The sequence below is a fragment of the Lagenorhynchus albirostris genome, chromosome 1, assembly GCF_949774975.1.
Source record: "Lagenorhynchus albirostris chromosome 1, mLagAlb1.1, whole genome shotgun sequence".
Lineage (NCBI taxonomy): Eukaryota > Metazoa > Chordata > Mammalia > Artiodactyla > Delphinidae > Lagenorhynchus > Lagenorhynchus albirostris.
Genome location: NC_083095.1, coordinates 36,076,198 through 36,092,079, shown reverse-complemented (window position 1 = coordinate 36,092,079; position 15,882 = coordinate 36,076,198). Strand labels below are relative to the sequence as shown.

Sequence of the window (15,882 nt, the reverse complement as noted above, 5' to 3'; positions counted from 1 at the left end):
TTGTCACCTATAAAGAGAAGTTAACCTCTCAGTACAGCCGATCTTCACCTTTGTTTCTCTTCCTTACTGACAGAATCCCAAGGACTGCAGCAAAGCCAAGAAACTAGTGTGTAATATCAACAAAGGCTGTGGCTATGGCTGTCAGCTCCATCATGTGGTCTACTGCTTCATGATTGCATATGGCACCCAGCGAACACTCATCTTGGAATCTCACAATTGGCGCTATGCTACTGGGGGATGGGAAACTGTGTTTAGACCTGTAAGTGAGACCTGCACAGACAGATCTGGCATCTCCACTGGACACTGGTCAGGTAAGAAGCCTGTGTAGTTTGTCATCTCTCTGTGTTGAACCACTGCATAACCAAGTTATCAGATTCCTACGTACAACCTTATGGCTTACAGTCGTCTTTTTCTCTGCATCCAGTGAGTGCTATACATTATCCAGATAAAATCTGGAATCATAATTTTTATTCACAAAATGTTTCATGATCAATTTCTTCCTTCTTTTTTTTTTTTTTTTAATTGCTGTGCCACGCAGCATGTGGGGATTTTAGTTCCCCGACCAGGGATCAAACCCATGCCCCCTGCAGTGAAAGTGCAAAGTCCTAACCATTGGACCACCAGGGAATTCCCTCATGATAATTTCATTTCTGATGTTCATTTTTATCTGGATCTAGCAAAATCACTAAGTTTTTTCAAGGAACATAATTTACTCTTTTAATGATTATGATGATGATATACTTCCACTTTTTTGGGTGCTTTCACATTATTGTAGTCATTTGATCCTCCAAATTATCCTTTAAGGTAGACTGGTGGTTCTCAAACTTCAGCATGTGTGAGAATCACCTTGAGTCAGAAAATACTATTTTCTGATTCAATAGGCCTGGGATGGGGCCTGATACTTGCATTTCTGACAAAGTTTCCAGGTCCAGGGACCACACTGTGAGAACTACTTAGGCAGACAGTGCAGGTACCTTTATCTCCATTTTACAGTTGAGGACAATGAAGCCTAATTTGTTCATGTGATTTTAATTTTATTTAGGAAACATTTAATGAGGAATAATGTGATTAAGGTACCATGCTAGGCCTGAGAAGAGATACAAAGATTAGCAAGAAATTTCTCTTCTCTCCAAGGACTTGGTGAAACAGGGAATAGAGTATAGATAGAGTTTCTTACTGCTAGTCTCTTGTTCTTTCTACAACGACGATCTTTAAACAAGGTCCCAAGTTGGGCTACCTTTGTTAAAATCTTTGCTGTATCATTTTGTAATCTTGGGCAAGTTACTTAACCTAGGCCTTCATTTCCTCATCAGTAAAATGAAAAGTAATAATTTACTTACCTCTTTGAGTTGTTGGTAGGATTAAATGAACTAATATGTATAGTGCACTTAGCACAGTACCTGATATATGAGCTCTAGTAATTGTTAGCTATCTTTAGTAGCCCTTATTCATTGAGTGCCGACAGTGTGGCAGATACTGAACTAAGTGACCAGGTGAAATGCTAAGTAAGTCAGTACACTATCTCTGCACTCACTTCTTGTGAGAAGTCCAGTATTTTTCAAAATGCTGAGGCATTTCAGTTAATGTAATTTCTTATGGAGCTGAGCACTTTTTGTCACAAGTTAAAACCCTAGATGTGCAATGGAGAGCTATGTCATTGGCAAAGTAAGTAACTTTAGTTCCTTTGTTTCTTTTTGCCTTCTTTGGAAAATACAGGTAATACTTGACTTCACAGAAGTGTCAAGAAAGTCAATTGGGTAATTTCTATAAAATGCTTTAAGTTGCTCTATAAAATGTGCTATATGGATTTAAAGTATTATCTTGTGATATGAGTTTTGTTTTCCGTAGGATTATTTAGGAACCTTATTTGGTATATCAACATATGTTTTTCTTTGTAGCTCACTTCAAATTTTAAAGTGAACCTCTTCATCTAGAACCTACCTGAGTTTTAGTTTTGAGGTTACCTCTTCCATTGACTGGTCTGTAGTTTATAGCTGGTACAGATTAGATGTCAAGGTTAGGAAGATACAGGAAAAGCAACTCTGTCAGTCTCACTGTGGCTAACTTTTTCATTTTGTGAACTTAGTTCAGTTTCAAGTTTCTTTGATTGCGGAAGCATATAGCCGGCATAGGACAAAGTTCTTATGTTTCACTGTTTCTAGGGAGAGGCAGCTTTCTGAGTAGCAGTCAGTTAATAAAAAAGTAAAAGGTTAGCCTTACTAGACTTGTCAAATTCAGTGTGTAGGTTGGCCATGCCTATATGTTACAACTAGGTACTTGGTTTGTTTGACTGTAAGCCTTCCTCATACATCTTGTAGTCTGTAGTGGCAACTACAGAACATGAAGATTAACAATGACTTGAATTTGAAGCATTCAAAATTTCTTGACATTACAATTAAACAGGTTCTAGAAATTATCCTTCCTTTATTTATGTGGAATCTTGAGGCCTGGTAGATACTAAGTGGCTTTTCCAAGATCACACAGCTTACAAATGACAGAATTCTGGTTAGTACATTCACTCTACCTACATCCAGTCTAAGTCTTTCCTGGTAAGCTCATGTCAAACACCTTACTTAGCAGAATAACGATTAGAAACTGTCCTGAATGTTTGGGAACTAAATAAGATGACGAATTTAATATCTCTGTCCTCTTTCCTCCCCCTATTCTGTAACTTTTTCCAAATCTTTCATATAATTTTAGGTACTGAAGAGTTACCAATGGTATTTTCTTCTTAGTCATTTGCCATCCTTGATCAAAGAAATCATTTTATCATGGCAGCATAGAATTATAATTTTAATTAAATAGATACTTCCTTTATAACTGCAGGTATTATATAAAATTTTTCTCCATGCTAATGAATTAAACTGTGCCTATTGGACACCTTTAGTTAATTAAACTAGCAGTTATTTTCAGTATTCTTGCAGAACTCATTATAACTAAAATAATTTAGATGCTAATCTTATATCTAAAAGAAGGAAGAAGTTTATGTTTGAACTTAGAATACTTTCATTTTTATGAGAAGTATGGTTGCCATCCACTTCTGTATCTGTTTATGTATATTATCTATATGTGTACCTTTTGGAGAAACTAACCTATTTCTAGAATCAGAGGAATCAGAATGAAATTTCATAACATTAATCCTTCAGTTAGCCATACATCAACTAAATCTGTTATTGTTCTGACTTGTACAAAGAACCTTGGGATATTTCCCTTGGCACCACTGCCATGAGATTATTATTGTTCATACACACTTGACATGATGTGCTTACAGGTGGAATTTAGTGACTTCTGTTCAAATCTGTCACCAGTACAGGAATTAGTATGCACATTTGATCATTTGAATAGCCAAATCATGCCTTGGTGTAAGTTGAGTTCCTTTTTTCTCCTTCATTTTTTAATATTTGTGTATGAAACCGTATCCTTTGTAGTATAATTTGGTTTAGTGAAGCAAAATATTAGAAATTATGCTTCCAGTTAGTAATAACGTTTCCCTGTCACCTATAGATGTCCTGTCTGTTCTAAAGTTGTTGATAAAATGGTCAGTTATTCTTCTGTATCGCAAAATGTTTCCTAAACCTGAACTAACTACATGTTCATAGACCCAATTCTTCCAACTAGATTCCTTATGATAATTCAGAATGGGAATATTGGTATTTAATAGTTTGAAGTATCTTTCAACAAAAATTGATTTGTTTTTAAAAGTATTTTGACTGTTTTAGGCTATGTATGGCGACCAGCTTCCAAGATGCTTTTCTAGTTGCTAGAAAAATGCTCTTGAATAAATGATTTAGCAATAGGGCACCTCAGCTATTTAAACTCAGTTCTCCACTATTTTTTCCATTCTAAAAATTGCACATTTATTCAGATTAGCAGTTAAACCATTTGGGTGTTTGCATTTCCTTCTCTTGTATTTGATTGTCATAAATTGAACTGAATTACTTAATTTGATAAATCTAATTGAAAAGCTTTCTTTTAAATGAAAATAATGACTAGTAAGAAACTGTTTGTAAATATGATAAAATCTAATGCCCTAGAGGTGTCTGATTTAAGTGCATGTTTAAGTAGATTGCCACTTGCTGTATTTAATTACCTAAATTGGATGGTTACCTTCTCTCCATACCTCATTTGAAAAAAAGGTTTTGGTCAAAGAGTTTTAGTTGGCATCCTTACATGGAGGCAACCTTAAACTAGAAGTAATTTAATAAAAGTACTTGCTATGTGCTAGGCACCATGCTGGACTACATGCTGTCAGGGGCAGCCTAGGGGGAAAGGTAGACAACTTGAATGAACAATTAAAATTTATTGTGATATGGGTAAGTCCATAGTACTCTGAAGCACATATCTAACATATATTTGGGATTATTCTGGAGGAAGTGATTTTTAAGCTAAGACCCAAAGTATGAGTGGGAGTCAGCCAGGTAGAGATATGATAGAAGAATTTTCTGTCATTGGGCACAACATGTGAAAAGAGGCAAGAGAACATCAAGTCATTGGGGAAACTAGAAATAGTTCATTGTAAAGTTTGAATACTGAGAGACTTATGTTTCATTTTGAAAACACATGTTACTTACAGGGTTTCCGTTTGGATGGTTGTATGATTGTGTTCCTCCCTAAAACCCAGGTTTTAATTCAGGTGTCAGAGCTCTTCGTTTTGCTTTTGCTTCAGAGACTGGGCAAAGTTAGAAGCCAGATTGCTTTCAGTTGGCTCTTGGTGTCATCTAGGAGCCATAACTGTTTAATTAAAAATTTCATTTTTAATATTTTTTAGCGTTCACTCAGTAAGTTTTGAAAGCTGACAAATACCACAAACTCACATACTCCAGAAAAAAACATTATATTTTTATTAACTGCCTAAAGCACTTCTGTAATGCTGTTTTTCCTGCATTTTATTTAAAATTTGGGTAATCTCCATATGATAACAATTTTGCATTACCATTTTTTATAGAGAGAATAGGAAGGTAATTTAGTCTTCCACGTTTGTTGAGCAATTTTTTTCTAATTTTATTGAGATATAATTGACATATAAACATTGTATTAGTTTAAGGTATACAACATAATGATTTGGTATATGTATATACTGCAAAAAGATTACTGTCATAAGTTAACATCCATCACCTCACATGGTTACAAACTTTTTTTCTTGTAATGAGAACTTTTAAGATTTACTCTCTTAGTCACCTTCAAATATACAATACAGTATCGTTAACTATAGTCACCATGCTGTATGTTACATACTCAGAGCTTATATGTCCTTTTATTGGAAGCCTGTACCTTTTGACCACCGTCACCCTTTTCCCCCCTACCTTCCCCACCCCCACCCCACCTCTTTTCACCTTTGGCAACCACCAATCTGTTCTCTGTTCCTATGAGTTTGTTTTTTTAGATTCCACATACAAGGGAGATCATACAGTGCATGTGTTTCTCTGACTGACTTACTTCACTTAGTGTAATATCCTCAAGGCCTAGACATGTGGTCGCAAATGGCAGGATTTCTTTCTTTCTCGTGGCTAAATAATATTGCATTGTGTGTGTATATATATAATATTTTCTTTATCCTTTCATCCATCAGTGGATGCTTGAGTTGTTTCCATGTCTGGGTTATTGTAAATATGCTGCAGTGAACATGGGGGTGCAGATATCTCTTCAAGATAGTGATTTCATTTCCTTTGGGTGTATTACTCAGAGATGGGATTGCTGGATCATATGTTAGTTCTATCGTTTAAGCAAATATCTCACTGAGGTCAAAAGGAAAATCTTTAACAAGCTGAACACAAATTAAATTATACTTTAACTTTTTCCTGTGAAACTAGTATTTGTAACATTTACAAAACTACTCAGATGTCTATTGGAGTCATCTAAATAATCTAACAAGCTTGTATCCTTAATAATGGCCTATCTCAGATGGACTGATTGATGAACTAATAATATGGTTGATAATCTATAGACATACCTATTAGGTATAGGCTATGGACACACTTCTGTGTAGTATTTTTTACAGTAATAGTATTTTCAGCCTTTGGTGATTGATTAGTAGAAACATGAAATAAGTACACATAATATTTTAGATTTCTTGTGCTGCAAAAATGTCTTTATTTCTCTGTTTAGGATGGGCTATGGACACACTTCTATGTAGTATTTTTTACAGTAATAGTATTTTCAGCCTTTTAGGATAGGCTATTAGGGTAGGCTATGGACACACTTCTATGTAGTATTTTTTACAGTAATAGTATTTTCAGCCTTTGGTGATTGATTAGTAGAAACATGAAATAAGTACACATAATATTTTAGATTTCTTGTGCTGCAAAAATGTCTTTATTTCTCTGTTTAGGTAATATGAGGAAGAGGAAAGGATACTGGTCTCTGAGTTTACCCATGTCTGATCTTAGTTCTGTTGTTTTTAGCTTTCTGAACTTCAACAGTTAATTATAGCTTCTGAACCTCAGTTTCATCCTAAGAAAGCTCATGATACTCAGTACCTATCTCCCTATCCACTTTTATAGGGCTATAATCACAAGGGAAAATGATTAAGGGCTATAAAATGTATTAAGATGATTTTCACATACAGTTTATTTTCACTGTCTATGTTTGGTCCCCAAATTTTAAAACAAAAACATAATAATAGAATACATTATTAGATTATAATCTGTAACAATAGAAAAGTTATCCTTTTTCTCTGAGATGAAAACTAGGCCTTTATAAGGGTGTCATAGACACATTTCCCTTTTAAAATTATAAAGTTACATGGAAAAATTGAAAGAGATCCAGAGAGGAGAAATAACTTCTGAGAATAACCTCTAAGTGCTAAAATCTCTGTGCTTAATAAACCTACCATTTAATCACAGTAAAATTAAATAACCTCTGAGAATAACCTCTAAGTGCTAAAATATCTCTGTGCTTAATAAACCCACCGTTTAATCATAGTAAAATTCTGAACCAGTCAGAGAGTCTCTCTGCAGCTACCTAAATATTTTTTTCTATACCAACACACCTGAGATAGAAGGTATACTCCCACTTATAACAGTAGCTCATATAGTTAGTGATTTTAAAACTGGCTGTGTTTGTGGGGAAGGGGTGGTGGTTCAGGGAGAAGATTTGAAGACAGCATTGGTACCATGCGTAGATGAAAAGCTCGCTATCCCAGCTTCAAGATTCTAATAGGTCTCTCTGCCCTACACCTTGCTCTTTTGAGAATTACTGACCTAAACACATATCATTGCAGGTACGTAAAGACTTTTATTTCAGCCTATATAAGACTCATTTTGCTGTTCATGGTCCATAAAAGAAAGGAAGATTTTTGTTTCAGGAATGTAAAATACCAGTTAGAATATATGTGTATCTCAGAAGAACTCAAACTACCTTTCACTATGATATTTCCTTTATCTTCAGCTTCCCACTTCAGGAGAGAGGAAGATATCTATGGTATCTCAGTTATAGTTACACAGTATGGGAACAGGGAGCTGAAGCTTCGTCCACACAACAGTTTTGCCCGGAGTACCCACACATCTTAAACACAACCATAGATGTTTATTTCCGTATTTATCCTACAAATGCTTTTCCTTTCGAGTTATGAGTAAACCTGGGGAAAGTGAGTCAGAGGTTTGCAAACTGCCAGGATAAACATGGTACATTCTTCTGGACTATCAGTTTTATTTGCTAATATGTAAGCTAAATCATTTTCAGATAATAAAACAAACAGGTTATACAATGGTGTAAAATGAAAATTTTGATGAAACATCAGACTTCAGCCCATAGGTTTAGTGCAGCCTTCATATCCTCAGTACTATAAGTTTACCCTCCTCTGCTGTTGGGAGCATTTTGGAGGAAAACTTTAAGAAGTACTATTCTGTGTTCAAATTTTTGGCTATTTATTTTATCTTGAAGGAGACTCCAGATGGTAGCAGGACCTAGGTCTTCTGGGTTATTTACACAATGTCAAACACTTGACCAGAGCACAATAAATGTAATAAAAGAAAGAAAGAAAACCCACCTCTCCTGCATCCTGGTCCAAATCTGAAACTATTACCCTGCAAGCTGTGTGAGGCACTTTTACTAAATTGTAGGTTTTGTTTTTTTAAGAAAATAGTCTATCAATAAGAATGAATTTTCTTTAGCAATATATCCTGCTCTTTTTAGACAAAGATCTGGCAGAATGAGTTCAGAGATTAAAAGAGAGATGATTTAGGAAGTAGCAGTACATAATTAGCATCAGAGTCATTGTGGAGTGAAAACAGTTTCATTGGAAAAGTTTCTGAAATATCCTCTTAAGTCTATTTAGACTATCCAAGGCTACTAGAAATAGAATCCAGGTGCTCTGGATTTCCTGTGGGAATGTCTGGGCCACATGACCTTGATACCTGTCTCAGAAATTATCAGTGTTTTTGTAAGTACTGATACACCTTTTATGTTATGTGTTCTTAAAGATTTGCTGTAAATTGAATTATTATAAATTAAGTCATGTTTTAAACATTCTAGTGGAACTCTGTAAAGCAGCGGTCCCCAACCTGTTTGGCACCAGGGACCAGTTTCGTGGAAGACAGTTTTTCCACGGACTGCGTGGTGGGGGAGATGGTTTTGAGGTGCTTCAAGTGCATTACATTTATTGTGCACTTTATTTCTATTATTATTACATTGTGATATATAATGAAATAATTATACAACTCACCATAATGCAGAATCCGTGGGAGCCCTGAACTTCTTTTCACTCACTGATAGGGTTTTGAGACGAGTCTGCAAGCAGTTGATTTATTATGGTCTCTGTGCAGTCAAACCTCTCTGCTAATGATAATCTGTATTTGCAGCTGCTCCCCAGCGCTAGCATCACCGCCTCAACTCCACCTCAGATCATCAGGCATTAGATTCTCATAAGGAGCGTACAACCTAGATCCCTCGCATGTGCAATTCACAGTAGAGTTCGTGCTCCTATGAGAATGTAGCACTGCCGCTGATCTGACAGGAGGCAGAGCTCAGGTGGTAATGCGAGTGATGGGGAGCGGCTGTAAATACAGATGAAGCTTCACTCGCTCATCCACTGCTCACCTCCTGCTGTGTAGCCCGGGTCCCAACACGTCCCGGACTGGTATCGGTCTGGGGACCCCTGTTGTAAAGAATTTTTTTAAAAAAAGAGTACAAATGAACTTATTTACAAAACAGAAGTAGAGTCACAGATGTAGAAAACAAACTTATAGTTACCAAGGGATGGTGGTGGGGGAGATTGGGACTGACATATACACACTACTATATATGAAATAGATAACTAATAAGAACCTGCTGTATAGCACAGCGAACTCTACTCAATACTCTGTAATGGCCTGTATGGGAAAAGAATCTAAAAAAAAAGAGTGGATATATGTATATGTATAACTGATTCACTTTGCTGTACACCTGAAACTGACACAACATAGTAAATCAACTATACTCCAATAAAAAAAAATTTTTTTAAGTAAAATAGGAATAATAATAGTACTTCCTTCATAGACTTACTGGGAGTATTAAATGAGATAAATGCATGTCAGACACATAGAAGAGTACCTGACATACACTGAGTACTCAATAAATGTTGGATAAAATTATTGACATTATTAAAACTTCTGTATAGATTGTCATTATGCAAACTGTATATGTATAACATTTGACGGTATTTTATAATGTGCAAATCCCTCTTACCTATGATCTCAATTTCACTGCATCTATTTAATAAAAATAGAGATAAGAATAAAAAAAGAATTCCAAAGGAAATTCTTTCATAAAGGAAAGAATCTTTTATTCTCATGAGCTAGTAGTCTCCTGGTTCATTGATCTCTCCCCACTCCACCCTACCTCTCTCTCTCTCTCTCTCTCTCTCTCTCTCATATTCTCTTCAAAATGCAATCATTTGGTTGCATTTTGGTAAGAGTCTTACTTGTTTATAATCTGTAGATCACATTCAAGTTTAGAATGATTCTATAATTAAGATAATTGTTGAAATGCTAAAGAAAGTTAAGAATGCCTCCTAGCCCTTTTGGTTGGTTTTATATGCCAGAGCTCTGGGTATGATATAAATTTAGAATTTCCTTATCTCTCTTCCTCAGGTTTATATAAATTATAGGCTAATTCTATGGAATAGGAAGTAATAATAGGCCATGGTCTTTGGTGGAATTATACATATGTGGATCGCCCACATAAGCAGGGAAGTGCACTAGTCATCATGTAAAAATTTGAGTGTTTCTAGTTGCTGTGGGGAATAGAGAGATAAATAAGACCCAGTCCCTGCCCTTCAGGAACTTACACTGAGTGTATTAAGACACACTGATCTATAATTGTAACAAAGATAGGATATGTTAAGTGTCATAAGAGAGGTATAGAATTTTGTGGGTCATCAGAAGATAGAGAAACTGTTTCTGGCTGAAGGTATTAAAGGCATCATTGGGAGCATAAGCTGGGCCTTTAAAGAATGAGGAAAGGGATAGTCTACAAGGACAGATCAATGTCATTGACATGAAATCAGAAGGTATTAGTTGTGTGACTTTAACTAGTATCCCACAACCTTTCATAATACCTGTTCTATGTACCTTACAGAGTCGTTATGAGGATTCAAAGTGATACTGTGTTTGACAGTGCTTTCTATGTTCTAAATCACCCTATATGTTGTTATTACCACTTTAGTTTTATGGGAACAAAGCGAAATAATAAAAATAGCATAATTGGGTCATGGGATTTCAGCAGGGCTTCTTGTAAGAAACTTTAACAACCAACATTAATGAAACTTAGAAGTACTTGATGGCTTTTTATGAAACTCATTCAGAAATATAAATGAAAAGAGAAGAGGGAAATTATGATGGAGGAGCAAGGTGAAGACAGCCATCCCCTTTGCTCATCCTTTCACTGAGAGCCAGCTTCAGCTCCCTAGCAATCCCAGCCCAACTGAAGATCATCCCCTTCTTCTCTTGGGTTTTATTTAGTTTGTCCAGTAAAATCACAGCGTCTAGGCTAATTAGGGACTAGACTATGCTCCTGTCAAGGAAACTTGGCCTGTTTCCCTTTATTTTGGGGGACTGGGGTGCCTTCTTAGCTAAAGCCATCACTGACCCCAATCAGAGAAACTTCCTTACAAAACGTCAGTCTTCAGTTAGTTCTTTAGCTCTCCAAGCTGATAAATGATGATTTGGGGAGGGAGAAGCAGGATTTGGAATAAAACATGGTGTCTTGGAGCTCTAATATGTAGGTGATACTAAAAGAATCAAGAATTAATTCCTGTGAAGGTTCTGCTCCATTTGAGCTGTGTCAAAATGAATGCTTAGGAATCTGAACATACCCAAGGTGCTGATTTCCAAGTTACTTGCCTAAAAGTGGAGATAGGCTTCATTGAAGTTTTCTCCAAACACTAACAATGGAAGATTTCAATATTAGAAATACATAAAAGTGAGGGCCTTTGACTGACCATCCGTCTGGTACCTGTCTGTTGACTAGATGGAACTACGTCTTTCAGACCAGCAGAGATTATGTTTAGTTAAGCAGCCCAAAACACAGTATTGAAGCACTGACGCATGCTCCTCTCCTCTCTAGTTTTTGGGTATTAAATATTATATTTGAAGCTATTTGTGTAGTATGTCTAGGTTGTGGCTAAGAATAAACTAGCCTGGAACACTCCAATGGGATTTTAAGGCATAATGGAAAAAGCTGTTGAAAAAAGGGTAAATCACCAGTATTTTCTTTTCTCTGCTGTCACTGCCCATCTTGCTGTGTCCACTGAAATTGGACAGTAGGAACTGGGGAGTAGGCTGGTTTATTAACTGCTTCTGCTGCCATCTCTAGCCAGTCTTGATCCATGCAGTTGAGAATACCCAATAACAGGGCTGGCAGAAGGAGACATTGCACTCTGTGTCCCTTGTTTTCTAGATTATATTCAGTACCAACCGTAGGGCCACCCAAATTGAGATTTTAGAATATATAGAGCATCCATATGCATCCTTTGGAAATGTCTAGCCATTAGTATCTGGATTGACTTCAGAAGGTTAGATAGTCTTTTAAGAATATGATATCTACATTTTAAAAGTGATGTGATATCTCTATTTCAGAGGAAAGATTATTATCTTATGGCTTGTCATGAATGACCATCTTAGAGGCACCCATTTGTATTATATATGTGTTAATAAGTGGACATTTAGTTCATTCACCTGTTGTATTTTCTTATACATTTGTATCATGATTCCCTCATCGATGGACGTTTAAATTATTTCACGTTTTTGCCATTATAAACAAAGATATATCTTTGAGTATCTTTATGTGTGTCTCCTTGTTCATATGTGTTAGTTTCTCTAGGGCAGTGCTTATCAAACTTTTCCACATCATACCATATGTAAAAGATATTTTTACTGCCCATATTATCACGTGGGAGGTGATGGTATATGGCAAAGCTACAGAGATCTCTATGGCGGTGTGTTACAAATAAAATCTTATGCTCTAAAAAGGGAGCTGGCAAACAGTGGTCCTCAGCCAAACTCAGCCCTCCACCTGTTTTTGTAAATAAAGTTTTACTAGAACACAGCCACATCCAGTTGTTAACATTTTGTCTATGACTGCTTTCATACTACAGTGACAGAGTTGAATAGTTGCAATAGAGACCATCTGGCCTGCAAAGGCTAAAGTGTTTACTATCTAGCTTTTTACAAAAAAAGGTTGCTGACTCCTACTCTAAAATAATAATTAACAAACAAATATAGTTTCAACCATTGTAAATTTGTGAATAGTTTTTTGAAATTTGTTTGGTCTTTTCCATGAACTTATTGATTTGAGATAAAATTAATTTATGGTGAGATGAACAGATCTTAAATGTATAATTCAGTGAGTTTTGATAATGTAACCAATACCCTTGTCTGTTCAAGTCTTTTCTAATTTTTAAAATTGGGTTATTTGACTTTTTATTTTTAATTTATAGGAGGGGTGTATGTGTGTATCCTAGGTACAGATTCTTTAGCAGAAACATGATTTACAAATATTTTCTCTCAGTCTGTGGCTTGCCTTTTCATTTTCTTAACAGTATCTTTTGAAGATCAAAAATTTTAACTTTATTAAAGTCCAGTTAATTGCTTTTCTTCTATAACTATAAAAGTTAGTGCTTTTTGTGTCCTAAGAAATCTTTGCCTATCCTAAGGTTGCAAAGATACTGTTTTATGTTTTCTTCCAGAAGTCTTACACTTTGAGCTTTTATATTTATGTCTATGATCCCTCTCATATTAATTTTTGTGTGTAGTGTGAGGTAAGGGTTGAGGTTAATTGTTTTCTGTATGTTTATCCAGTTGTTCCAGACTTACGTGTTGAAAAACTGGCCTTTCACTATCAAATTGTCTTGGTGCCTTTGTCAAAAATCAATTGACAATGTATGGATCTATTTCTGTTCTCCTGTTCTACTGCTCTTTTTATGTCTATCCTTACACCTCAAGTTTTTATCTTCCATCAGATATTTTGACATGTTAATTGGAAAGCTGGACCTATGCTTAGAAGTGGTGTTACTAGGTCATAGTGAAGTATATTTATCTTTAAGTTGTCTTCATATGCTTAACCCCTCTATGGGAAAATTAGTTCAATAGTCTCCTAACTATCCCCTCTGCTTTCAGAATTAATCCCCTTTTAATCCATTCTCCACGCTGCCAGAAGAATGATATCGCCAAAATCAAATATGACTTTGTTTCTCAAAAACTTCCATGGCTGCTCAGTGTCTAGAGAGACACATATTAACTCCTTACTTAGAATACAAGAAATAAGCCGCTTCTGCTACTGCCCATGTCTCAAAATGTGCCCAGGATTCCTGATCTCACCAGTTCAACTACAGATTTATTCCTTGAAAATTCTGTGCACTTTTATTTATATACTGGGAACATATTTCTTCTTTCTAGAATGTCTTTCCTCCATTTCACCCCATGAATTCCTGTTTATCTTTTAGTATCACTTCCTTTGTCATATTTCTCTCCAGTTAACCTCATGTTCTCACTTATGAATATACTATATTTAAATAGTTTGTTTACATGTCTCTTTAACTACATTTATAGTGACTTTTTTTGAGATTCTTGTCTGATTTATTTTGTCTCCTTTTTGCCTAATAGTACTGGCCAATAACTGTTACTCAGTTAGTGTGAAATCTTGGTTTTTTTGTTTTGTTTTTAATTAAATTGCCTCTAAGCAAAATGATCCTTGAAAAATTTTACTTTCCGTTTCCAAATCTATCAACTAAAAGAAATATAGCCTAATCTATGTGATTCACAGATTTCTGATGCAGTGCACATGAGATCATAGGCATGGAAATGTTTGGAAAATGTTTCAAAAATATGATGGCCTTACTGAAAAATACTATGTTGAAAAATAGCTATGTTTAAAAGTACTTTACGGACTAAAGCATTTTCCTATACAAAATCTCAGCTATATGTGTGTATGTCTGTGTCTTTGGATATCTTTGATTCAGTAAACATTTATTGAATACTTTCCCAGCTCAGGTATTATGAAAGTAATATTATGTACAGCAATAGCTAACATTTAGTGAACCTTACCATGTAACAGTGCTTAAGAACTTTGCATATGTTATCTTATTTAATATTCACAATAAACCTATATGGTAGGTGCTATCATTATTCACATTTTATATAGGTCAATAATTTGCCATAGGTAATAAGAAATCCCCAGTCTGACTTCAGAACCTGATCTTTAAACATTAATGCTCAGAATCATTAAGCCATAGCCCCCAAAGCCTGGTTTTATAAGGCTGGCTACATTTTTGAAGGGTTGTTTTTAGAAAAAGGAGAATATGTGACGTTGATGTATATGGACTACAAAGGGTAAAATATTTACTATCTGGCCCTTTACAGGACAAGTTTGCCAATCTCAGTGTAGATGGTTAAGACAGAGTTCCTGTTCTCAAGAAGCTCCCAGTCTAAATAGCAGATCAACGCAAACATTTTTAAAAAATCTGTTTCATGAGGCAACATGTGGTTAGTGATGTTATAAAGATATAAACAAGAGACCAAAGATATAAACCGTCCCAAGGTTGGGAGGTACAGTCATTCCAGCGAAAAGAATGAAAAGAAATGGCATTTGAACTGGTCTTGGAAAAATTGTAAAATGACCAGAAATCTTAGATATAGAATTCTGCACACTTGGAGTGCTTGATGAATGGTGATAAAAAATGCTTATGTGCCTGTTACATCTTACTTAGAGTAGTGCCAAAGTATCAGAACTCCTGGGCATTGTTTTTCCTTCTGCCCCTGATTTGCTGAGTTATATGGAAGAGAGCATTAAACCATCTGCTTCTCAGTCATCCTTTAGCAGAATGTGACTGAAAAATCAGTCTGAGCTAATTATGTTGCATTTCTCAAGGGACTCCAAAACAAACCTGATAGAAGGTGCCTAGGCGCAGGTATTTTTTCAGCTGTAATGTATTTCTTTAAAATAACAATATATTTCAGCTGAAAATATTAGTGCTTTAGTTAAATAAACCTTGCATTTTGCATTCATTCTTAACTGTCATTGAATAGGTAAAACTGAAAATCAATGTTTACATTCAGAGTAATTGCAATTTTTGTGATAGGGTTTGTAGTTATAGGAATTCAACACATAATTTTATAACACATTAGCAATGATTTGCGAAAAACAATAAATGTAACCATGCTTTTGAAGAACATGGGCAAAAGTAGTCAAGTTAATATAGAATTGCTTGTTAGGAATGTTTTAATTAAATTGAGGATATGACATAGGATTGGCATTGTTATTATTTCTCAACCCTTTGTGGTAAATAGTGGCAGGGATGTAAACAATGAATGTCACCCTGAAAGATTTGTACTTTCTAAGTTAAGCACGCAGGAAAGTATTAAACTACATCAGGAGATGCATTTTCTGCTAACATAATTTAGAATATGA

At 35.4% G+C, this 15,882-nt stretch overlaps 1 protein-coding gene across 7 annotated transcripts in view; it reads left to right on the top strand.

Annotated features, from left to right (window-relative positions):
• Nucleotides 1–15,882, top strand: part of FUT8 (fucosyltransferase 8) — a 314,298-nt gene that overhangs the window by 255,054 nt on the left and 43,362 nt on the right. For all 7 annotated transcript variants that reach the window (XM_060141031.1, XM_060141067.1, XM_060141048.1 and 4 more), the window contains one exon: nucleotides 74–311. In XM_060141031.1, the coding sequence (XP_059997014.1) occupies nucleotides 74–311 (238 nt within the window). The remainder of the gene's footprint in view (nucleotides 1–73; nucleotides 312–15,882) is intronic.